At 53.9% G+C, this 25,080-nt stretch overlaps 2 protein-coding genes and 1 long non-coding RNA gene across 7 annotated transcripts in view; 2 read left to right on the top strand and 1 right to left on the bottom strand.

The window, feature by feature from the left end:
* LOC140387046 (uncharacterized) overlaps positions 1-11,684 on the top strand; it is a 262,462-nt gene extending 250,778 nt beyond the window's left edge. For 2 of the 4 annotated variants that reach the window (XM_072470055.1, XM_072470052.1), the window contains one exon: positions 11,141-11,684. The gene's annotated coding sequence lies outside the window, so the exon portion shown is untranslated. Of the gene's footprint in view, positions 1-9,128; positions 10,449-11,140 lie in introns of those variants that run through there. The other 2 variants (XM_072470056.1, XM_072470053.1) reach the window with 1 other exon arrangement.
* A 1,309-nt stretch (positions 11,685-12,993) lies between these two features.
* Positions 12,994-16,342, bottom strand: ubb (ubiquitin B). Of its 2 annotated transcripts, none has more exons than XM_072470058.1 (2): positions 16,195-16,342; positions 12,994-15,193 (listed from the first exon to the last, which is right to left on the bottom strand). In XM_072470058.1, exon 2 carries the CDS (start codon positions 15,185-15,187, stop codon positions 13,130-13,132), a length of 2,058 nt encoding a protein of 685 aa, XP_072326159.1. In that variant the 5' UTR covers positions 15,188-15,193; positions 16,195-16,342; the 3' UTR covers positions 12,994-13,129. The 2 variants fall into 2 exon arrangements, with proteins under 2 accessions (XP_072326159.1, XP_072326160.1); XM_072470059.1 differs by lacking the exon at positions 16,195-16,342 and adding an exon at positions 15,671-15,690.
* A 97-nt stretch (positions 16,343-16,439) lies between these two features.
* Positions 16,440-25,080, top strand: part of LOC140387049 (uncharacterized) — a 54,647-nt gene continuing 46,006 nt past the window's right edge. Inside the window, exon 1 of the long non-coding RNA XR_011933734.1 lies at positions 16,440-16,662. This is a non-coding gene — a long non-coding RNA (uncharacterized lncRNA). The remainder of the gene's footprint in view (positions 16,663-25,080) is intronic.

The following is a 25,080-nucleotide window of genomic DNA, read 5'->3' as shown; positions in this document are numbered from 1 at the left end:
GGATACAGCAGGATTTAGATCGTTTGGAGACTTGGGCGGAGAGATGTTAGATGGAGTTTAATCCGGACAAATGTGAGGGAATGCATTTTGGAAGGTCTAATGCAGGTAGGGAATATACAGTGAATGGTAGAACCCTCAAGAGTATTGAAAGTCAGGGACACCTAGGTGTACAGGTCCACAGGTCACTGAAAGGGGCAATACAGGTGGAGAAGGTAGTCAAGAAGGCATACGGCATGCCTGCCTTCATTGGCCGGGGCATTGAGTATAAGAATTGGCAAGTCATGTTGCAGCTGTATAGAACCTTAGTTAGGCCACACTTGGAGTATAGTGTTCAATTCTGGTCGCCACACTACCAGAAGTATGTGGAGGCTTTAGAGAGGGTGCAGAAGAGATTTGCAAGGATGTTGCCTGGTATGGAGGGCATTAGCTATGAGTAGCGGTTGAATAAACTCAGTTTGTTCTCACTGGAACGACGGAGGTTGAGGGGAGACCTGATAGAGGTCTACAAAATTATGAGGGGCATAGACAGAGTGGATAGTCAGAGGCTTTTCCCCAGGGTAGAGGGGTCAATTACTAGGGGGCATAGGTTTAAGGTGAGAGGGGCAAGGTTTAGAGGAGGTGTACAAGGCAAGTTTTTTACACAGAGGGTAGTGGGTGCCTGGAACTCGCTGCCGGAGGAGGTGGTGGAAGCAGGGACGGTAGTGACATTTAAGGGGCATCTTGACAAATACATGAATAGGATGGGAATAGAGGGATACGGACCCAGGAAGTGCAGAAGATTGTAGTTTAGTCGGGCAGCATGGTCGGCACGGGCTTGGAGGGCCGAAGGGCCTGTTCCTGTGCTGTACATTTCTTTGTTCTTTGACACATCACACAAGCTATTCTTGAATCAAGTTTACTTTATTCGGATCAAATGTGTCACACAGATTCTTATGCAGTTAATTATTGTCACACAGATAATAATTAACCCTTAATAAAACCATCACAGGCTTCAACTCAATAAGTGATAACTGTTACTCAAGTCATAAATCAAAATCAAATATCCCCCCCAATCAGAACAGCTGGCCATACTTTCCGGAAGGATACTTTACTGGCCATCGAGCCCTTGACTCAGGGTATGCTTCTGCAATGGTTATGTGACCTCTTTTTCAATGTCTCCAGTCACCTGGTTGCAATCACCCTCCAACATTCTTTTTCACATAGCTGTTATCTTTTACCTTATCACGTAGCTACTACCGATCTCCTTTTGAGGCAAGGGGTGTCCAGCATCCTGGGCCAGGGCTATATTTTCTTTATTTAAAAAATATTTTATTGAAGCATTTGTAATTTTCACAATTTAACATCTTGACAAAACAACCGCGCGGGTCGACGCACAAAATGCTCCCTAAAATAACAACAAACAATAAACCACGTCCCCCACTTCTCCCGCCCTATCCCCAATTACCCGTATACTACATTCCCTGTCCTTATTTAACATTACCATGCCTCCTATTTTCCTCCACCCTCCCCCCTTTCCTCCTTTACTGCTGATGTTCAGATTTTGTTAAAGAAATCGATGAACGGCTGCCAACTCTGGCCGAATCCCTGTATTGATCCTCTTAAAGCAAACTTGATTTTCTCCAGACTGAGAAACTCTACCATATCGCTGACCCACACTCGGGCTCCGAGTCCCTCCATCTCAGCAAGATCTGTCTCCGGGCCGCCAGGTAGGAGAAAACCTCCCCCCCTCCCCCTTTGCCTCCGGATCTTCCGACACCCCAAATATTGCTAAATCTGCAAATCCCTGCCAGAATTCCCTCAGTTTCGGACATGCCCAAAACATATGAACATGGTTGGTCGGGCTACCCCCACACCGCCCACATCTGTCCTTCACCTCCTCGAAGAACCTACTCATCCGGGCTACCGTTATGTGGGCCCTGTGGACTACCTTGAACTGAACCAGGAGCAGCCCTTTGGATTTCGGCGGCAGCGGTGCGCAGGGGCCTTCTGGGAGGTGAGTAGTTAGTTTAAAAGCACTTACCTTTACAGGAGCAGCCCTTTGGATTTCGGCGGCAGCGGTGCGCAGGGGCCTTCTGGGAGGTGAGTAGTTAGTTTAAAAGCACTTACCTTTACAGGAGCAGCCCTTTGGATTTCGGCGGCAGCGGTGCGCAGGGGCCTTCTGGGAGGTGAGTAGTTAGTTTAAAAGCACTTACCTTTACAGGAGCAGCCCTTTGGATTTCGGCGGCAGCGGTGCGCAGGGGCCTTCTGGGAGGTGAGTAGTTAGTTTAAAAGCACTTACCTTTACAGGAGCAGCCCTTTGGATTTCGGCGGCAGCGGTGCGCAGGGGCCTTCTGGGAGGTGAGTAGTTAGTTTAAAAGCACTTACCTTTACAGGAGCAGCCCTTTGGATTTCGGCGGGAACCGGAAGTTCGACCTCTGGCAAGTCCCCCCCCCCCCCCAACCAATAAATTCTGGTGGAGAGGAAACCCGAGACACTACACGTGTAGTGTCTCCCACCCGCCCTCCTCCTCTAACCTAATAATAAGACCCATTGGTGTAAGGTAAGTGCCATATTATATTATTATATTATTAGCATTGTGCAGGTCAAGGATTGGAGGTGGAGGAGCAGTCTCTGTCAGCGAGAGAACCTGAGAACATCTCAGAAGGTAAGCAAGTGATTTTTACTTTTATACCTGTTTTTCAAATTGTGTGTGTCGGGGGGAAACTGAAGTGACATCACAGAAATGCTGTGACCTGAGTGGCTGGTTGGGATTCTAACCTAAATTTTTTTGAGTATTTGGGAACTAATTAAACATAATAACTTAATTATAATTTAGAGGATATCTAAGCCAGAGATCGGAGAATATTATAGTTAGCTATCGCATTTCTATTAGAAATCTAGTGCTAGGAAACAGATAGTTGACAGTAACTTTGAAATTTAAAAAAAAGTATTTAAAAAAAAAAAGACAAATTTTAATTTTAATTAATTGACGCAATGTCAGTTAGAGGGGTGCTGTGCTCTGACTGTGAGATGTGGCAGGTCCGGGAGGCTTCCAGCGTCCCGGATGGCTTCATCTGCAGAAAGTGCACCCAACTGCAGCTCCTCACAGACCGCATGGTTCGGTTGGAGCAGCAATTGGATGCACTTAGGAGCATGCAGGTGGCGGAAAGCGTCATAGATCGCAGTTATGTAAGTGTGGTCACACCCAAGGTGCAGGCAGAGAAATGGGTGACCACCAGAAAGGGCAGGCAGTCAGTGCAGGAATCCCCTGTGGTTGTCCCCCTCTCGAACAGATATACCCCTTTGGATACTGTCGGGGGGGATAGCCTATCAGGGGAAAACAGCAGCAGCCAGAGCAGTGGCACCACGGCTGGCTCTGATGTTCAGAAGGGAGGGTCAAAGCGCAGAAGAGTAATAGTTATAGGGGACTCTATAGTCAGGGGCACAGATAGGCGCTTCTGTGGACGTGAAAGAGACTCCAGGATGGTATGTTGCCTCCCTGGTGCCAGGGTCCAGGATGTCTCCGAACGGGTAGAGGGAATCCTGAAGGGGGAGGGCAAACAGGCAGAGGTCGTTGTACATATTGGTACTAACGACATAGGCAGGAAGGGGCATGAGGTCCTGCAGCAGGAGTTCAGGGAGCTAGGCAGAAAGTTAAAAGACAGGACCTCGAGGGTTGTAATCTCGGGATTACTCCCTGTGCCACGTGCCAGTGAGGCTAGAAATAGGAAGATAGAGCAGACAAACACGTGGCTAAACAGCTGGTGTAGGAGGGAGGGTTTCTGTTATCTGGACCACTGGGAGCTCTTCCGGGGCAGGTGTGACCTGTATAAGATGGACGGGTTGCATCTAAACCGGAGAGGCATAAATATCCTGGCCGCGAGGTTTGCTAGTGTCACACGGGAGGGTTTAAACTAGTATGGCAGGGGGGTGGGCACGGGAGCAATAGGTCAGAAGGTGAGAGCATTGAGGGAGAACTAGGGAATAGGGACAGTGTGGCTCTGAGGCAGCGCAGACGGGGAGAAGTTGCTGAACACAGCGGGTCTGGTGGCCTGAAGTGCATATGTTTTAATGCAAGGAGCATTACGGGTAAGGCAGATGAACTTAGAGCTTGGATTACTACTTGGAACTATGATGTTGTTGCCATTACAGAGACCTGGTTGAGGGAAGGGCAGGATTGGCAGCTAAACGTTCCAGGATTTAGATGTTTCAGGCGGGATAGAGGGGGATGTAAAAGGGGAGGCGGAGTTGCGCTACTTGTTCAGGAGAGTATCACAGCTATACAGCGAGAGGACACCTCAGAGGGCAGTGAGGCTATATGGGTAGAGATCAGGAATAAGATGGGTGCAGTCACAATGTTGGGGGTATACTACAGGCCTCCCAACAGCCAGCGGGAGATAGAGGAGCAGATAGGTAGACAGATTTTGGAAAAGAGTAAAAACAACAGGGTTGTGGTGATGGGAGACTTCAACTTCCCCAATATTGACTGGGACTCACTTAGTGCCAGGGGCTTAGACGGGGCAGAGTTTGTAAGGAGCATCCAGGAGGGCTTCTTAAAACAATATGTAAACAGTCCAACTAGGGAAGGGGCGGTACTGGACCTGGTATTGGGGAATGAGCCCGGCCAGGTGGTAGATGTTTCAGTAGGGGAGCATTTCGGTAACAGTGACCACAATTCAGTAAGTTTTAAAGTACTGGTGGACAAGGATAAGAGTGGTCCGAGGATGAATGTGCTAAATTGGGGGAAGGCTAATTATAACAATATTAGGCGGGAACTGAAGAACATAGATTGGCGGCGGATGTTTGAGGGCAAATCAACATCTGACATGTGGGAGGCTTTCAAGTGTCAGTTGAAAGGAATACAGGACAGGCATGTTCCTGTGAGGAAGAAAGATAAATACGGCAATTTTCGGGAACCTTGGATGACGAGTGATATTGTAGGCCTCGTCAAAAAGAAAAAGGAGGCATTTGTCAGGGCTAAAAGGCTGGGAACAGACGAAGCCTGTGTGGCATATAAGGAAAGTAGGAAGGAACTTAAGCAAGGAGTCAGGAGGGCTAGAAGGGGTCATGAAAAGTCATTGGCAAATAGGGTTAAGGAAAATCCCAAGGCTTTTTACACTTACATAAAAAGCAAGAGGGTAGCCAGGGAAAGGGTTGGCCCACTGAAGGATAGGCAAGGGAATCTATGTGTGGAGCCAGAGGAAATGGGCGAGGTACTAAATGAATACTTTGCATCAGTATTCACCAAAGAGAAGGAATTGGTAGATGTTGAGTCTGGAGAAGGGGGTGTAGATAGCCTGGGTCACATTGTGATCCAAAAAGACGAGGTGTTGGGTGTCTTAAAAAATATTAAGGTAGATAAGTCCCCAGGGCCGGATGGGATCTACCCCAGAATACTGAAGGAGGCTGGAGAGGAAATTGCTGAGGCCTTGACAGAAATCTTTGGATCCTCGCTGTCTTCAGGGGATGTCCCGGAGGACTGGAGAATAGCCAATGTTGTTCCTCTGTTTAAGAAGGGTGGCAGGGATAATCCCGGGAACTACAGGCCGGTGAGCCTTACTTCAGTGGTAGGGAAATTACTGGAGAGAATTCTTCGAGACAGGATCTACTCCCATTTGGAAGCAAATGGACGTATTAGTGAGAGGCAGCACGGTTTTGTGAAGGGGAGGTCGTGTCTCACTAACTTGATAGAGTTTTTCGAGGAGGTCACTAAGATGATTGATGCAGGTAGGGCAGTAGATGTTGTCTATATGGACTTCAGTAAGGCCTTTGACAAGGTCCCTCATGGTAGACTAGTACAAAAGGTGAAGTCACACGGGATCAGGGGTGAACTGGCAAGGTGGATACAGAACTGGCTAGGCCATAGAAGGCAGAGGGTAGCAATGGAGGGATGCTTTTCTAATTGGAGGGCTGTGACCAGTGGTGTTCCACAGGGATCAGTGCTGGGACCTTTGCTCTTTGTAGTATATATAAATGATTTGGAGGAAAATGTAACTGGTCTGATTAGTAAGTTTGCAGACGACACAAAGGTTGGTGGAATTGCGGATAGCGATGAGGACTGTCTGAGGATACAGCAGGATTTAGATTGTCTGGAGACTTGGGCGGAGAGATGGCAGATGGAGTTTAACCTGGACAAATGTGAGGTAATGCATTTTGGAAGGGCTAATGCAGGTAGGGAATATACAGTGAATGGTAGAACCCTCAAGAGTATTGAAAGTCAAAGAGATCTAGGAGTACAGGTCCACAGATCACTGAAAGGGGCTACACAGGTGGAGAAGGTAGTCAAGAAGGCATACGGCATGCTTGCCTTCATTGGCCGGGGCATTGAGTATAAGAATTGGCAAGTCATGTTGCAGCTGTATAGAACCTTAGTTAGGCCACACTTGGAGTATAGTGTTCAATTCTGGTCGCCACACTACCAGAAGGATGTGGAGGCTTTAGAGAGGGTGGAGAAGAGATTTACCAGAATGTTGCCTGGTATGGAGGGCATAAGCTATGAGGAGCGATTGAATAAACTCGGTTTGTTCTCACTGGAACGAAGGAGGTTGAGGGGCGACCTGATAGAGGTATACAAAATTATGAGGGGCATAGACAGAGTGGATAGTCAGAGGCTTTTCCCCAGGGTAGAGGGGTCAATTACTAGGGGGCATAGGTTTAAGGTGAGAGGGGCAAAGTTTAGAGTAGATGTACGAGGCAAGTTTTTTACGCAGAGGGTAGTGGGTGCCTGGAACTCACTACCGGAGGAGGTAGTGGAAGCAGGGACGATAGGGACATTTAAGGGGCATCTTGACAAATATATGAATAGGATGGGAATAGAAGGATACGGACCCAGGAAGTGTAGAAGATTGTAGTTTAGTCGGGCAGTATGGTCGGCACGGGCTTGGAGGGCCGAAGGGCCTGTTCCTGTGCTGTACATTTCTTTGTTCTTTTGTTCTTTGAATCAAGCGAAGTCTAGCACAGGACGAGGATGCATTCACCCTTTTCAAGGCTTTTTCCCACAGTTCAGTTTCCAGCTCCACTCCCAACTCCTCCTTCCACTTCCTCGTCACCTCTCTGATAGGGGCCCCTTCCCGCTCTAACAATTCCCTGTATATGTCTGAAACCTTCCCACCTCCAACCCCTGTTTTTGACAGCACTTTATCCTGTAGTCCCCACAGGAGGAGGAGAGGAACGCCTGGGACCTGTCTCCGTACAAAGTCCCGTACTTGAAGATACCGAAACCTGTTCCCTCCCGGCAAGTCAAACTCCTCCTCTAATGTCTCCAAAGTCGGAAAGCCCTCCTGGATGAATAGATCCCCAAACCTCTCAATCCCTGCCCGCTGCCATATCTTAAAGCCCCCATCCAGCCCCCCCGGGACAAACCGGTGATTGTCACAGATCGGTGACCACACTGACGCCCCCTCCAGTCTCATCTGCTGCCTCCATTGCCCCCACACCCTCAGGGCTGCCACCAGCACAGGACTTGTCAAGTACCGAGCCGGCGAGAACGGCAGGGGCGCAGTCAGTAAAGCCTCCAGACCTGTACCTTTGCAGGATGCTGCCTCCTTCCGCTCCCAAAACCGACCCCTCCCCCACTACCCACTTCCTGACCATCGATATGTTGGCAGCCCAGTAATAGTTAATAAAGCTCGGGAGAGCCAATCCCCCTTCCCCGCGGGCCTGTTCCAGGAGTGTCCTCTTTACTCTCGGGGTTTTACCCGCCCATATAAACATTGATAATCGCCACATTAATACTTTTGATAAAAAGCCTTTGGGACAAAAATCGGGAGACACTGAAAAAAGAAAAGCAGTCTCGGAAGGACCGTCATCTTCACCGTCTGAACCCTCCCCGCCAGCGTCAGTGAGAGCATGTCCCATCTACAAAAATCCCTTCTCATTTGATCCACTGCTTTGCCCAAATTTAACTTGTGAAGCTGCCCCAATCCTTAGCCACTTGAATCCCCAGATACCTAAAACTCTTCCCAACCACTTTAAAAAGTAGCTCCTTCAGCCTCCTTTCCTGCCCCCGTGCCTGAATCATGAACATCTCGCTTATTCCCATATTTAACTTATAGCCTGAAAATCGCCCAAATTCTCCTAATACCTCCATGATTTTGGTCAACCCCCCCCCCCCCCCCCCCCAACCAGGTCGTGATATAAAGCAGCAAATCGTCCGCATAAAGAGAGACCCCTCTCACTATTACCCTCCAAGTATTCGCTGCTCTCAGAGCCATTGCTAAGGGTTCTATGGCCATGGCAAACAGTAATGGGGAGAGCGGGCATCCCTGCCTTGACCCGGACAAAGACTAAAGTATTCTGACCGAACTCGGTTAGTTCTTACATTTGCCACCAAGGCCTGGCACAGTAGCCGGACCCACTCCACAAATCCCTGCCCAAACCCAAAACTGCCTTAAATATCCCATAGATACTTCCATTCCACTCGGCCAAAAGCCTTCTCCGCATCCATGGCAACTACCACTTCAGCCTCGCGTCCCTCCTCGGCATCATAATTACATAAAGAAGCCGTCTCATGTTGGATGTCAGGCGCTTGCCCATTACAAATCCCGTCTGATCCTCCCCAATTATTTCCGGGACACAATCCTCTATTCGAGTGGCCAGGATCTTTGCCAATAATTTGGCATCTACATTCAAGAGGGAGATTGGCCTGTACGATCCACAGCTCTCCGGATCTTTGTCCTGCTTCAGGATGAGAGAAATTGATGCCTGTGATAACGTTGGGGGAGTACTCCCAGCTCCTTGGACTCATTGAAAGCCTTAACCAGGAGCAGCCCCAGTAACCCAGAGAACTTCTTATAATATTCCACTGGGAACCCATCAGGTCCCGGGGCTTTATCCGATTGCATCGCCCCCAGTCCTTCTGTAACCTTCCCAAGCCCAATTGGGCCCTCCACCAGCTCCTCATTTACCTTCGGGAACTCTTGCCTCCCTAGCAATCGATTCATGCCCTCCTCCCCATTCGGGGATTCCGACTCATATAGCTGGCTATAAATTTCCCGGAACACTTCATTCACTGCCCCCGGGTCCGTCACCGTCTTCCCCTCAAATCCTTTATTTTCCCTATTTCTACCAGGGCTACATTTTCCCTCCTTTGATCTGCTCACAAAGGTCTGTGTGTATTGAATCACTAATTTGGCTTTCCTTCTGCATAGATTTACCTGAGCTCAGTTTGTCATCATCGAATTTACAGTACAGGAGGCCATTCGGCCCATCGAGTCTACACCGGCTCTTGGAAAGAGCACCTTACCCAAGGTCAACATCTGCCCCCATCCCCATAACCCAGTAACCCTACACTAAGGGCAATTGTGGACACTAAGGGCAATTTAGCATGGCCAATCCACCTAACCTGCACACCTTTGGACTGTGGGAGGAAACCGGAGCACCCGGAGGAAACCCATGCACACACGGGGAGGATGTGCAGACTCCGCACAGTGACCCAAGCTGGAATCGAACCTGGGACCCTGGAGCTGTGAAGCAATTGTGCTATCCACAATGCTACCGTGCTACACCCCAGCAAACTGCGGATGCACACTATATATCCATGACAGACATCAACAGATTTTTGAATGCTAATTGAAATTAAGGAAAAATGAGATAGTGCTGAAAGGTGTTACTGAAGTAAAAGATTATCATGATCTGATGGAATGATAGAACAGGCTTGAGGGGTTTACTGGCCCTACTCCAACTCCTATTTCATGTGCATATAAATTGACATATATTCTACATAATTTAGTTTATGATCTTAATTTGCATAGAGTGGCAGTTAAAACAGTAACTTTGTCTTGGGACTTATCACTATTTTTACATCAACAGTGCATTTTTATTTTCATGTTCATTTCCATCAAGTTTCTTTCCCCCTCAGATACAATGAAAATTCTTTACGCACATCTTCAACATTGTGTTACATTCTAAACAGCATTTCTTTCAAAGTCACATTTAGTGCATGATTCCTATTTGCGGTTTAAAAATCAAGTTTAAAAAATCAAAGCAAAATTCTACGACAAGCACACATTTAAAACATCATGAGATGAAATGCTTTTTTTTAACAGCCTCATTGAATTTACATCGATTATTATAGTGAGTTCTCCTTTTCTCCCAATCTCCGTTCTAATGCATTCATAGGTCCTGGTATACAGAGCACCCCTCACGAGGGCGAGCCGATTCTTTGAAGTAGATGTATGTGAGCATTGGGGGGGTGCCCCGCTAATCACGCTCATGTGTTTTGGTCCTGTCCAAAGCTAGAGGATTACTGGAAAGAGGTTTTTAGGGTAATTTCCAAGGTGGTGCACGTGAAACTGGACCCGGGAGGCCAATTTTGGGGTGTCGGACCAGCCAGGGTTGGAAACAGGTGCAGATATCGTAGCCTCAAACTCGTTGATCGCCCGAAGGCAGATCCTGTTGGGATGGAGAGCAGCGTCTCCACCCTGTGCCCTGGCGGGGCGACCTGTTGGAATTCTTGACTCTTGAGACAGTTAAGTTTGAACTGAGGGGAAGGACAGAAGGGTTCTACAATTCATGGGCATTATTCATTATGCACTTCAGAACTGGATAACATCGAACATTAGTTTGGGGGGGGGGGGGGTGGGGGTGCGTGCGCTGTGTGTATTAAGGGTGACTATGGGTGATTCCTTTTTGTCATTTGTTTATGTAAACGTGCGGGCTAATGTTTGGTGGATGGGATCGTTGTTATTGATATGGGGATTGACATTTGTTGATGGGTGTAAATTTGGGAGAAAATTTGAAAAAGGGGAAGAATAAAAAAAAATGTTTTTTAAAACACTACAGGAATGGTTATTTACAAAAGATGTAGGAAGAGGCAGTGTAGGAGTCACCACATTTCAACAGCATCTGGGGGGGGGAAATTTTATCCAGCTGCAGCCCATTGTTGTTTGGTGGTCATGGGTTTGGACGGTGCGGCCAATGTGCATCGGTGGTGGAGGGAGTCAAGGCCTATGGATGGGGTCAGGACGTTCAGTTAGTTGGATTGGCTATGCGAAAGTCTTCCCTTTGTTTCCAAAGACGTGTAGGTTGGGCACAGGATAAGGAAGTAGGTGTAGATAGGTGAAATGGCCTCCTTCTGCACTGTAGGGAATATATGATTAAAGATTGTGTTAACTGATATTGATCAGGAATTGATGGAATTTTCTCACCTTTCTCCTATTAGACAGCTTCAGATATTTGGATGTCATCTGGACAAGTGATAAACTTGACAGAACCCCAGAACAAAGAACATAAGTGTGCATAAAGCTGGCAATTCAGAAAGAAGTGAAGGCACAATACAGAGCCCGTCTCTCAAAAGAAAGTGCTCTAAACATTCCAGCTGCAGCTTTTCCCAAAATAGCCAATTGCAATTAGTCAGTTCAAAATAACCCATCTGCTAATCGAAGGAATATGGAGGAAAATCTATACAAATCATCCAATTTCGATAAAATTGGCTTGGTTGTTGCTGTGGGAGTCAAAAATCAAGCGGGAAAATTGCAAAATACTCTTGATCACATTTGCCTTTTGGACTAATTTGTACAGGGCTTACTGGTCTTAGTTGATTTGTAGAGATTAGGTCAAATTCCTGCTGCAGTTATGGAGCATTACAAGGTCTTGTGGAAACGTTTGATTCAAGTGAGAGCAATCCTGTCCAGCAACCAAACTAAATACTTTTCTTCTCCAGAATTGCACATAATTCCAACCTAATAAATGAATACTTGCCTTCAGATACATGTGTGATCTTATTTCAACCATTTGTCCGCTTACAGAATTAAGTTCAGCTGCCCATTTCAGTAGTGGAGCATGTACTGTGCAATTCAAAACGTGCATGTCCTGCTCACTATTGAACTAGTGTTGCTTAAGCATCGTGCAGCTGTCACTTCCTTGTACTTCACACACCTACATTTTCACTATTTTTTCCAACCCCATCAACTGCCTTCCTTGCAATTTGTACTTTCCCCACCTTGAATGTAAAGACTAATGAAAATCGCTTATTGTCACGAGTAGTCTTCAATGAAGTTAGTGAAAAGCCCCTAGTCACCACATTCCCACACCTGTTCAGGGAGGCTGGTATGGGAATTGAACCGTGCTGCTGGCCTGCCTTAAAAGCCAGCTATTTAGCCCAACCAGCCCTTGCACTGACTGCTGTCACAGCTACAGAATCAGTCATAATTGGCCTGCCAGTAAGGGGCAGTGACACAAGAGACTACATAATCCAGACACCCAGGGTGAAAATCTTAATGGCATAAATCTGAGAATATGGATCAAGCTACTGGATGTCAAACCTAGTTTTAGTTTGGACCTAGAATCAAGCTTGATAGGAAAATGAAATGTCAAAAAGAACTTTTTGGGCTAACAGAATTTCTCTCATGTTTTTGTACCAGACAAATCGCAGTAACTAGGCTTAAAGATAATTATAATTGATGGGGCTGAATTATAATTGAGCTGAAAGCACAGATAGAAATGCTTGGGGGCTGCCCTCAGCAATGAACCAAAAATGTAGAAGAACTGCTGTTAGATGTATTGACTTTGGCTTGCTGTTGTAACTCTCAAGAGATTGTGGTCTTAGCCCCGGCCGAGAAATAAACATGTTAAAGTAACAAGGTGTTCATTTTCAGCCGGACTGGCTACAAAAGAATCCTCAAATCCACTGCCAAAAACCCATCTCACGGAGGAAGGAAATCTGCCATCCTTCGTTACCTGGTCTTTCGCACGTGATTCCAGACCACAGCAATGCGATTTGACTTGCAAGCCACTCAGTTCAAGGGCAATGAACACTGGTCTTGTAAATGACATCCACATTGCTGGAAGATCTGACCAATGGTTCCTTTGTACCATCTTTACCTGGTCTGCAGATCCACAGCTATGTGGTCGATTCAGAAATAGCTTTGAAATTCAGTTCAAGGAGCAGTGAATTCTGGACAAAAAATAGTGACACCCACACCAACAGAATGCATAGAAAAATAAGGGGTAAATCTGTTTCATGCACCAGGATAAACCACCAAAATGCTCAAAGAAATAAGCCAAGACAATTAGTCATTGCCAAAATTTTATTATCTACAATGCTTCAGGTTCTAAGTTCAGTTTATTCATTACAAAAGCAAGATGCATACTGTATACAGTGAATTTTAAAAATACACTGAAAAAGGGCAAATCAATGTTCAAACAGCTTTCACTGTCCACCACGGAGCCGCAGGACCAAGTGCAAGGTGGATTCCTTCTGAATATTGTAGTCGGAAAGGGTGCGGCCTTCTTCCAGCTGCTTCCCAGCAAAGATCAGACGCTGCTGGTCAGGAGGGATACCTTCCTTGTCCTGAATCTTGGCCTTGACATTCTCTATTGTGTCACTTGGCTCAACTTCAAGGGTGATGGTCTTACCAGTCAGAGTCTTCACAAAGATCTGCATTCCACCACGGAGCCGTAGGACCAAGTGCAAGGTGGATTCCTTCTGAATATTATAGTCAGATAGGGTGCGACCATCTTCCAGCTGCTTCCCAGCAAAGATCAGACGTTGCTGGTCAGGAGGGATACCTTCCTTGTCCTGAATTTTGGCCTTGACATTCTCTATTGTGTCACTTGGCTCAACTTCAAGGGTGATGGTTTTACCAGTCAGGGTCTTCACAAAGATCTGCATTCCACCACGGAGCCGCAGGACCAAGTGCAAAGTGGATTCCTTCTGAATATTGTAGTCGGAAAGGGTGCGACCATCTTCCAGCTGCTTCCCAGCAAAGATCAGACGCTGCTGGTCAGGAGGGATACCTTCCTTGTCCTGAATTTTGGCTTTGACATTCTCTATTGTGTCACTTGGCTCAACTTCAAGGGTGATGGTCTTACCAGTCAGAGTCTTCACAAAGATCTGCATTCCACCACGGAGCCGTAGGACCAAGTGCAAGGTGGATTCCTTCTGAATATTATAGTCAGATAGTGTGCGACCATCTTCCAGCTGCTTCCCAGCAAAGATCAGACGTTGCTGGTCAGGAGGGATACCTTCCTTGTCCTGAATTTTGGCCTTGACATTCTCTATTGTGTCACTTGGCTCAACTTCAAGGGTGATGGTTTTACCAGTCAGAGTCTTCACAAAGATCTGCATTCCACCACGGAGCCGCAGGACCAAGTGCAAAGTGGATTCCTTCTGAATATTGTAGTCGGAAAGGGTGCGACCATCTTCCAGCTGCTTCCCAGCAAAGATCAGACGCTGCTGGTCAGGAGGGATACCTTCCTTGTCCTGAATTTTGGCTTTGACATTCTCTATTGTGTCACTTGGCTCAACTTCAAGGGTGATGGTCTTACCAGTCAGGGTCTTCACAAAGATCTGCATTCCACCACGGAGCCGCAGGACCAAATGCAAAGTGGATTCTTTCTGAATATTGTAGTCGGAAAGGGTGCGGCCTTCTTCCAGCTGCTTCCCAGCAAAGATCAGACGCTGCTGGTCAGGAGGGATACCCTCCTTGTCCTGAATTTTGGCCTTGACATTTTCTATTGTGTCACTTGGCTCAACTTCAAGGGTGATGGTTTTACCAGTCAGGGTCTTCACAAAGATCTGCATTCCACCACGGAGCCGCAGGACCAAGTGCAAAGTGGATTCTTTCTGAATATTGTAGTCGGAAAGGGTGCGGCCATCTTCCAGCTGCTTCCCAGCAAAGATCAGACGCTGCTGGTCAGGAGGGATACCTTCCTTGTCCTGAATTTTGGCCTTGACATTCTCTATTGTGTCACTTGGCTCAACTTCAAGGGTGATGGTCTTACCAGTCAGGGTCTTCACAAAGATCTGCATTCCACCACGGAGCCGCAGGACCAAATGCAAAGTGGATTCCTTCTGAATATTGTAGTCGGAAAGGGTGCGGCCTTCTTCCAGCTGCTTCCCAGCAAAGATCAGACGCTGCTGGTCAGGAGGGATACCTTCCTTGTCCTGAATTTTGGCCTTGACATTTTCTATTGTGTCACTTGGCTCAACTTCAAGGGTGATGGTCTTACCAGTCAGTGTCTTCACAAAGATCTGCATTCCACCACGGAGCCGCAGGACCAAGTGCAAAGTGGATTCCTTTTGAATATTGTAGTCGGAAAGGGTGCGGCCTTCTTCCAGCTGCTTCCCAGCAAAGATCAGACGCTGCTGGTCAGGAGGGATACCTTCCTTGTCCTGAATTTTGGCCTTGACATTTTCTATTGTGTCACTTGGCTCAACTTCAAGGGTGATGGTCTTACCAGTCAGGGTCTTCACAAAGATCTGCATTTTGAACTGAAGGAGAGCAATTTTAAACATTTACCATGTAATAGCAATAATAATCTTTATTGTCACAACTAGGCTCACATTGACACTGGAATGAAGTTACTGTGAAACGCCCCTAGTCGCCACATTCCAGCGCCTGTTCAGGTAGAGAGAAATCCGGAGCACCCGGAGGAAACCCGCGCAGACACGGGGAGGACGTCCAGACTCCGCAGTGACCCAAGCCGGGATCGGAACCGGGTCCCTGGAGCTGTGCAGCCGCAGTGCTAACCACTGCCACCCGATTCCGAGAATTGAGGAAGTGAATGAGAATCCGCCGCAACTGCGCCAACGCCCAGCCCGCGGGGCCGGAAGCTGGGCGCCCATTTCCGGTAACCGCCCGCCCGAGACTGAGGCGGCCCCGAGTCCCGTCCGCACCCTGGGCCCCCCTCGGGCAGTGACCGCTCCCCGGCTCCGGCCCTCCCGCTCCGGACCCCCTCCCGCACTGACCCTCCCGCTCGCTCCGGGCTCCGGACCCCGCACTGACCCTCCCGCTCCGGGCTCCGGACCCCGCACTGACCCTCCCGCTCACTCTGGGCTCCGGACCCCGCACTGACCCTCCCGCTCACTCTGGGCTCCGGACCCCGCACTGACCCTCCCGCTCGCTCGCTCCGGACCCCGCACTGACCCTCCCGCTCGCTCGCTCCGGACCCCGCACTGACCCTCCCGCTCGCTCCGGACCCCGCACTGACCCTCCCGCTCGCTCCGGACCCCGCACTGACCCTCCCGCTCGCTCGCTCCGGACCCCGCACTGACCCTCCCGCTCGCTCGCTCCGGACCCCGCACTGACCCTCCCGCTCGCTCGCTCCGGACCCCGCACTGACCCTCCCGCTCGCTCCGGACCCCGCACTGACCCTCCCGCTCGCTCCGGACCCCGCACTGACCCTCCCGCTCGCTCCGGACCCCGCACTGACCCTCCCGCTCGCTCCGGACCCCGCACTGACCCTCCCGCTCGCTCCGGACCCCGCACTGACCTATCGTCGCCTCTCCGCTCCGAGCTCTGCCGGGATGGCCGCCCAGCGCCTTTTTATAACAGGCCGCAATACACCCCCGCCCAGCTCGCTGCTTCCGCTCAGGAAATAGTGCCGAGCTCTCACCGCGCAGGCACTTTCCCTTTACCGCACCTCAGCCACGTTGTGTTAAATGTTAACCCAGATTTCTAATTGTACACAGACGCATCAGTTTGAAGCTCTTATTTGGGGTGTTTTGGGCTGTTGATCACTGACCTCACACGCGGATTGATCTGAAATAACAAGCTGTCCCTGAGGCGAGCTTACATAAGGGACCCGCCCCGGCGCTTTGGTTGGCTGGAGCTCGGTGACGCGCCACAATCCCTGTCAATCACCCGCTGCCTCAGCCAATCAGCGACCGCCGCGTCTGCAATGCGTCAACACCGCGTCACCGCCCCCCCGCGTGATCACCGCGTGACCGCCCCCGAGACGGTGAGTCAGCGCCAGAGCGAAACTGAGAGAAACAAACACAGACCCGGGGGGGGAGGAGGAGAGAGACTTTGGGGGGGGGAGGAGAGAGACTTTGGGGGGGGGTAGGAGGAGGAGAGAGACTTTGGGGGGGGGAGGAGGAGAGAGACTTTGGGGGGGTGGAGGAGAGGGACTTTGGGGGGGTAGGAGGAGAGGGACTTTGGGGGGTAGGAGGAGGAGAGAGACTTTGGGGGGGGGGAGGAGGAGAGAGACTTTGGGGGGGGGAGGAGGAGAGAGACTTTGGGGGGGGGGAGGAGGAGAGAGACTTTGGGGGGGGGAGGAGGAGAGAGACTTTGGGGGGGAGGAGGAGAGAGACTTTGGGGGGGGGTAGGAGGAGGAGAGAGACTTTGGGGGGGGGAGGAGGAGAGAGACTTTGGGGGGGTGGAGGAGGAGAGAGACTTTGGGGGGTAGGAGGAGAGGGACTTTGGGGGGTAGGAGGAGGAGAGAGACTTTGGGGGGGGGAGGAGAGAGACTTTGGGGGGGGGAGGAGGAGAGAGACTTTGGGGGGGGGGAGGAGGAGAGAGACTTTGGGGGGGGGAGGAGGAGAGAGACTTTGGGGGGGAGGAGGAGAGAGACTTTGGGGGGGGGTAGGAGGAGGAGAGAGACTTTGGGGGGGGGAGGAGGAGAGAGACTTTGGGGGGGTGGAGGAGGAGAGAGACTTTGGGGGGGTAGGAGGAGAGGGACTTTGGGGGGTAGGAGGAGAGGGACTTTGGGGGGTAGGAGGAGGAGAGAGACTTTGGGGGGGGGAGGAGAGAGACTTTGGGGGGGGGAGGAGGAGAGAGACTTTGGGGGGGGGGAGGAGGAGAGAGACTTTGGGGGGGGGAGGAGAGAGACTTTGGGGGGGGGAGGAGAGAGACTTTGGGGGGGGGAGGAGGAGAGAGACTTTGGGGGGGGAGAGGAGAGAGACTTGGGGGGGGGGGGAGGAGGAGGAGAGAGACTTGGGGGGGGGGGGGGAGGAGGAGGAGAGAGACTTTGGGGGGGTAGGAGGAGAGGGACTTTGGGGGGGTAGGAGGAGAGAGACTTTGGGGGGGGGGGAGGAGAGAGACTTTGGGGGGGGGTAGGAGGAGAGGGACTTTGGGGGGGGTAGGAGGAGAGAGACTTTGGGGGGGGTAGGAGGAGAGAGACTGGGGGGGGGAGGAGAGAGACTTTGGGGGGGGGGGAGGAGGAGGAGAGAGACTTTGGGGGGGGGGAGGAGAGAGACTTTGGGGGGGGGAGGAGGAGAGAGACTTTGGGGGGGGTAGGAGGAGGAGAGAGACTTTGGGGGGGGAGGAGGAGAGACACTTTGGGGGGGGAGGAGGAGAGAGACACTTTGGGGGTAGGAGGAGAGAGACTTTGGGGGGGGGGAGGAGGAGAGAGACTTTGGGGGGGGGAGGAGGAGGAGAGAGACTTTGGGGGGGGGGAGGAGGAGAGAGACTTTGGGGGGGGGGTAGGAGGAGGAGAGAGACTTTGGGGGGGGGGAGGAGGAGAGACACTTTGGGGGGGGAGGAGGAGAGAGACACTTTGGGGGTAGGAGGAGAGAGACTTTGGGGGGGGAGGAGGAGGAGAGAGACTTTGGGGGGGTAGGAGGAGGAGAGAGACTTTCGGGGGGGGTAGGAGGAGAGAGACTTTGGGGGAGGGTAGGAGGAGAGGGACTTTGGGGGGGCAGGAGGAGAGAGACTTTGGGGGGGGAGGAGAGAGACTTTGGGGGGGGTAGGAGGAGGAGAGAGACTTTGGGGGGGGGTAGGAGGAGGAGAGAGACTTGGGGGGGGGGGGGGAGGAGGAGGAGAGAGACTTTGGGGGGGGGGGGGGGTAGGAGGAGAGAGACTTTGGGGGGGAGGAGGAGAGAGACTTTGGGGGGGGGAGGAGGAGAGAGACTTTGGGGGGGGGAGGAGGAGAGAGACTTTGGGGGGGAGGAGAGAGACTTTGGGGGGGGGTAGGAGGAGGAGAGAGACTTTGGGGGGGGGAGGAGGAGAGACACTTTGGGGGGAAGGAGGAGAGAGACTTTGGGGGGGTGGAGGAGAGAGACTTTGGGGGGGGGAGGAGGAGAGAGACTTTGGGGGGGTAGGAGGAGAGGGACTTTGGGGGGTAGGAGGAGGAGAGAGACTTTGGGGGGGGGAGGAGAGAGACTTTGGGGGGGGGGAGGAGAGAGACTTTGGGGGGGGGAGGAGGAGAGAGACTTTGGGGGGGGGGAGGAGGAGAGAGACTTTGGGGGGGGAGGAGAGAGACTTTGGGGGGGGGGAGGAGAGAGACTTTGGGGGGGGAGGAGGAGAGAGACTTTGGGGGGGGAGAGGAGAGAGACTTGGGGGGGGGGGAGGAGGAGGAGAGAGACTTGGGGGGGGGGGGGAGGAGGAGGAGAGAGACTTTGGGGGGGTAGGAGGAGAGGGACTTTGGGGGGGTAGGAGGAGAGAGACTTTGGGGGGGGGGGAGGAGAGAGACTTTGGGGGGGGGGTAGGAGGAGAGGGACTTTGGGGGGGGTAGGAGGAGAGAGACTTTGGGGGGGGTAGGAGGAGAGAGACTGGGGGGGGGAGGAGAGAGACTTTGGGGGGGGGGAGGAGGAGGAGAGAGACTTTGGGGGGGGGGGAGGAGAGAGACTTTGGGGGGGGGAGGAGGAGAGAGACTTTGGGGGGGGTAGGAGGAGGAGAGAGACTTTGGGGGGGGAGGAGGAGAGACACTTTGGGGGGGGAGGAGGAGAGAGACACTTTGGGGGTAGGAGGAGAGAGACTTTGGGGGGGGGGAGGAGGAGAGAGACTTTGGGGGGGGGAGGAGGAGGAGAGAGACTTTGGGGGGGGGGAGGAGGAGAGAGACTTTGGGGGGGGGGTAGGAGGAGGAGAGAGACTTTGGGGGGGGGGAGGAGGAGAGACACTTTGGGGGGGGAGGAGGAGAGAGACACTTTGGGGGTAGGAGGAGAGAGACTTTGGGGGGGGAGGAGGAGGAGAGAGACTTTGGGGGGGTAGGAGGAGGAGAGAGACTTTCGGGGGGGGTAGGAGGAGAGAGACTTTGGGGGAGGGTAGGAGGAGAGTGACTTTGGGGGGGCAGGAGGAGAGAGACTTTGGGGGGGGAGGAGAGAGACTTTGGGGGGGGTAGGAGGAGGAGAGAGACTTTGGGGGGGGGTAGGAGGAGGAGAGAGACTTGGGGGGGGGGGGGAGGAGGAGGAGAGAGACTTTGGGGGGGTAGGAGGAGGAGAGAGACTGGGGGGGTAGGAGGAGAGAGACTTTGGGGGGGGGTAGGAGGAGAGGGACTTTGGGGGGGTAGGAGGAGAGAGACTTTGGGGGGGGGAGGTGAGAGACTTTGGGGGGGGAGGAGGAGGAGAGAGACTTTGGGGGGGGGAGGAGGAGGAGAGAGACTTTGGGGGGGGGAGGAGAAGGAGAGAGACTTTGGGGGGGGTAGGAGGAGAGAGACTTTGGGGGGGGGGGGAGGAGAGAGACTTTGGGGGGGGTAGGAGGAGGAGAGAGACTTTGGGGGGGGGTAGGAGGAGGAGAGAGACTTTGGGGGGGGGGTAGGAGGAGAGGGACTTTGGGGGGGTAGGAGGAGAGAGACTTTGGGGGGGGGGAAGGAGGAGAGAGACTTTGGGGGAGGAGGAGGAGAGAGACTTTGGGGGGGGGAGGAGGAGAGAGACTTTGGGGGGGGGAGGAGGAGAGAGACTTTGGGGGGGGGTAGGAGGAGGAGAGAGACTTTGGGGGGGGAGGAGGAGAGAGACTTTGGGGGGGTAGGAGGAGAGAGACTTTGGGGGGGTAGGAGGAGAGAGACTTTGGGGGGGGTAGGAGGAGAGAGACTTTGGGGGGGGGGTAGGAGGAGAGAGACTTTGGGGGGGGGGTAGGAGGAGAGAGACTTTGGGGGGGAGGAGGAGGAGAGAGACTTTGGGGGGGGGGGAGGAGGAGGAGAGAGACTTTGGGGGGGGGGAGGAGGAGGAGAGAGACTTTGGGGGGGGTAGGAGGAGAGAGACTTTGGGGGGGAGGAGGAGAGAGACTTTGGGGGGGGGGTAGGAGGAGAGAGACTTTGGGGGGGGGGGGTAGGAGGAGAGAGACTTTGGGGGGGGGGGTAGGAGGAGAGAGACTTTGGGGGGGGGTAGGAGGAGAGAGACTTTGGGGGGGAGGAGGAGGAGAGAGACTTTGGGGGGGGGGAGGAGGAGGAGAGAGACTTTGGGGGGGGGGAGGAGAGAGACTTTGGGGGGGAGGAGGAGGAGAGAGACTTTGGGGGGGAGGAGGAGGAGAGAGACTTTGGGGGGGAGGAGGAGGAGAGAGACTTTGGGGGGGGTAGGAGGAGGAGAGAGACTTTAGGGGGGGTAGGAGGAGAGAGACTTTGGGGGGGGGGTAGGAGGAGAGGGACTTTTGGGGGGGGAGGAGAGAGACTTTGGGGGGGGGAGGAGGAGGAGGAGAGAGACTTTGGGGGGGGGGAGGAGAGAGACTTTGGGGGGGGGGAGGAGGAGAGAGACTTTGGGGGGGAGGAGGAGAGAGACTTTGGGGGGGGAGGAGGAGAGAGACTTTGGGGGGGGGAGGAGGAGAGAGACTTTGGGGGGGGTAGGAGGAGGAGAGAGACTTTGGAGGGGGGTAGGAGGAGAGAGACTTTGGGGGGGGTAGGAGGAGAGAGACGTTTGGGGGGGAGGAGAGAGACTTTGGGGGGAGGAGAGAGACTTTGGGGGGGAGGAGGAGAGAGACTTTGGGGGGGAGGAGGAGAGAGACTTTGGGGGGGGGAGGAGGAGAGAGACTTTGGGGGGGGAGGAGGAGAGAGACTTTGGGGGGGGGGGTAGGAGGAGGAGAGAGACTTTGGGGGGGGGGAGGAGGAGAGACACTTTGGGGGGGAAGGAGGAGAGAGACTTTGGGGGGGGAGGAGGAGAGAGACTTTGGGGGGGGGAGGAGGAGAGAGACTTTGGGGGGTAGGAGGAGAGAGACTTTGGGGGGTAGGAGGAGGAGAGAGACTTTGGGGGGTAGGAGGAGAGGGACTTTGGGGGGTAGGAGGAGAGAGACTTTGGGGGGGGGAGGAGAGAGACTTTGGGGGGGGGAGGAGAGAGACTTTGGGGGGGGGAGGAGGAGAGAGACTTTGGGGGGGGAGAGGAGAGAGACTTTGGGGGGGGTAGCAGGAGGAGAGAGACTTTGGGGGGGGGGAGGAGGAGAGACACTTTGGGGGGGGGAGGAGGAGAGAGACACTTTGGGGGGGGGGAGGAGGAGAGAGACTTTGGGGGGGGGGAGGAGGAGAGAGACTTTGGGGGGGGAGGAGGAGGAGAGAGACTTTGGGGGGGGGAGGAGGAGAGAGACTTTGGGGGGGGGTAGGAGGAGGAGAGAGACTTTGGGGGGGGGAGGAGGAGAGACACTTTGGGGGGGGAGGAGGAGAGAGACACTTTGGGGGTAGGAGGAGAGAGACTTTGGGGGAGGGTAGGAGGAGAGGGACTTTGGGGGGGGCAGGAGGAGAGAGACTTTGGGGGGGGAGGAGAGAGACTTTGGGGGGGGTAGGAGGAGGAGAGAGACTTTGGGGGGGGGGTAGGAGGAGGAGAGAGACTTGGGGGGGGGGGGAGGAGGAGGAGAGAGACTTTGGGGGGGTAGGAGGAGGAGAGAGACTGGGGGGGGTAGGAGGAGAGAGACTTTGGGGGGGGGGGTAGGAGGAGAGGGACTTTGGGGGGGTAGGAGGAGAGAGACTTTGGGGGGGGGAGGAGAGAGACTTTGGGGGGGGAGGAGGAGGAGAGAGACTTTGGGGGGGGGAGGAGGAGGAGAGAGACTTTGGGGGGGGGAGGAGAGAGACTTTGGGGGGGGTAGGAGGAGGAGAGAGACTTTGGGGGGGTAGGAGGAGAGAGACTTTGGGGGGGGGGAGGAGAGAGACTTTGGGGGGGGGTAGGAGGAGGAGAGAGACTTTGGGGGGGGGTAGGAGGAGAGGGACTTTGGGGGGGTAGGAGGAGAGAGACTTTGGGGGGGGGGTAGGAGGAGGAGAGAGACTTTGGGGGGGGTAGGAGGAGAGAGACTTTGGGGGGGGTAGGAGGAGAGGGACTTTGGGGGGGTAGGAGGAGAGAGACTTGGGGGGGGGGGGAGGAGAGAGACTTGGGGGGGGGAGGAGGAGAGAGACTTTGGGGGGGGTAGGAGGAGGAGAGAGACTTTGGGGGGGGTAGGAGGAGAGAGACTTTGGGGGGGGTAGGAGGAGAGGGACTTTGGGGGGGTAGGAGGAGAGAGACTTTGGGGGGGGGGAGGAGAGAGACTTTGGGGGGGGGGAGGAGGAGGAGAGACTTTGGGGGGGGAGGAGGAGAGAGACTTTGGGGGGGGTAGGAGGAGAGAGACTTTGGGGGGGGGTAGGAGGAGAGAGACTTTGGGGGGGGGGGTAGGAGGAGAGAGACTTTGGGGGGGAGGAGGAGGAGAGAGACTTTGGGGGGGGTAGGAGGAGGAGAGAGACTTTGGAGGGGGGGAGGAGGAGAGAGACTTTGGGGGGGGGTAGGAGGAGAGAGACTTTTGGGGGGGAGGAGAGAGACTTTGGGGGGAGGAGAGAGACTTTGGGGGGGGAGGAGAGAGACTTTGGGGGGGAGGAGGAGAGAGACTTTGGGGGGGAGGAGGAGAGAGACTTTGGGGGGGAGGAGGAGAGAGACTTTGGGGGGGAGGAGGAGAGAGACTTTGGGGGGGGGGTAGGAGGAGGAGAGAGACTTTGGGGGGGGGAGGAGGAGAGACACTTTGGGGGGGAAGGAGGAGAGAGACTTTGGGGGGGGAGGAGGAGAGAGACTTTGGGGGGTAGGAGGAGGAGAGAGACTTTGGGGGGGTAGGAGGAGAGGGACTTTGGGGGGTAGGAGGAGAGAGACTTTGGGGGGGAGGAGGAGAGAGACTTTGGGGGGGAGGAGGAGAGAGACTTTGGGGGGGAGGAGGAGAGAGACTTTGGGGGGGAGGAGGAGAGAGACTTTGGGGGGGAGGAGGAGAGAGACTTTGGGGGGGGGGAGGAGGAGAGAGACTTTGGGGGGGGGGGTAGGAGGAGGAGAGAGACTTTGGGGGGGGGAGGAGGAGAGACACTTTGGGGGGGAAGGAGGAGAGAGACTTTGGGGGGGGAGGAGGAGAGAGACTTTGGGGGGTAGGAGGAGGAGAGAGACTTTGGGGGGGTAGGAGGAGAGGGACTTTGGGGGGTAGGAGGAGAGAGACTTTTGGGGGGGGAGGAGAGAGACTTTGGGGGGGGGAGGAGGAGAGAGACTTTGGGGGGGGAGAGGAGAGAGACTTTGGGGGGGGTAGGAGGAGGAGAGAGACTTTGGGGGGGGGGAGGAGAGAGACTTTGGGGGGGGGGTAGGAGGAGAGGGACTTTGGGGGGGGTAGGAGGAGAGAGACTTTGGGGGGGGGAGGAGAGAGACTTTGGGGGGGGAGGAGGAGGAGAGAGACTTTGGGGGGGGGGAGGAGAGAGACTTTGGGGGGGGGAGGAGGAGAGAGACTTTGGGGGGGGTAGGAGGAGGAGAGAGACTTTGGGGGGGGGGGAGGAGGAGAGACACTTTGGGGGGGGGGAGGAGGAGAGAGACACTTTGGGGGTAGGAGGAGAGAGACTTTGGGGGGGGGGAGGAGGAGAGAGACTTTGGGGGGGGAGGAGGAGGAGAGAGACTTTGGGGGGGGGAGGAGGAGAGAGACTTTGGGGGGGGTAGGAGGAGGAGAGAGACTTTGGGGGGGGGGAGGAGGAGAGACACTTTGGGGGGGGAGGAGGAGAGAGACACTTTGGGGGTAGGAGGAGAGAGACTTTGGGGGAGGGTAGGAGGAGAGGGACTTTGGGGGGGGCAGGAGGAGAGAGACTTTGGGGGGGGAGGAGAGAGACTTTGGGGGGGGTAGGAGGAGGAGAGAGACTTTGGGGGGGGGGAGGAGGAGAGACACTTTGGGGGGGGAGGAGGAGAGAGACACTTTGGGGGTAGGAGGAGAGAGACTTTGGGGGAGGGTAGGAGGAGAGGGACTTTGGGGGGGGCAGGAGGAGAGAGACTTTGGGGGGGGAGGAGAGAGACTTTGGGGGGGGTAGGAGGAGGAGAGAGACTTTGGGGGGGGGGGGTAGGAGGAGGAGAGAGACTTGGGGGGGGGGGGGAGGAGGAGGAGAGAGACTTTGGGGGGGTAGGAGGAGGAGAGAGACTGGGGGGGGTAGGAGGAGAGAGACTTTGGGGGGGGGGGGTAGGAGGAGAGGGACTTTGGGGGGGTAGGAGGAGAGAGACTTTGGGGGGGGGAGGAGAGAGACTTTGGGGGGGGAGGAGGAGGAGAGAGACTTTGGGGGGGGGAGGAGGAGGAGAGAGACTTTGGGGGGGGGGAGGAGAGAGACTTTGGGGGGGGTAGGAGGAGGAGAGAGACTTTGGGGGGGTAGGAGGAGAGAGACTTTGGGGGGGGGGAGGAGAGAGACTTTGGGGGGGGGTAGGAGGAGGAGAGAGACTTTGGGGGGGGGTAGGAGGAGAGGGACTTTGGGGGGGTAGGAGGAGAGAGACTTTGG

The sequence above is a fragment of the Scyliorhinus torazame genome, chromosome 12, assembly GCF_047496885.1.
Source record: "Scyliorhinus torazame isolate Kashiwa2021f chromosome 12, sScyTor2.1, whole genome shotgun sequence".
Classification (NCBI taxonomy): domain Eukaryota; kingdom Metazoa; phylum Chordata; class Chondrichthyes; order Carcharhiniformes; family Scyliorhinidae; genus Scyliorhinus; species Scyliorhinus torazame.
The sequence above is the reverse complement of the archived record's forward strand: the minus strand, read 5'-3'. Positions and strand labels throughout refer to the sequence as shown.

What these genes read in the sequence shown, in the direction of transcription:
- ubb (XM_072470058.1), bottom strand. Translation starts at nt 15,187, where the DNA reads ATGCAGATCTTTGTGAAGACCCTGACTGGTAAGACCATCACCCTTGAA.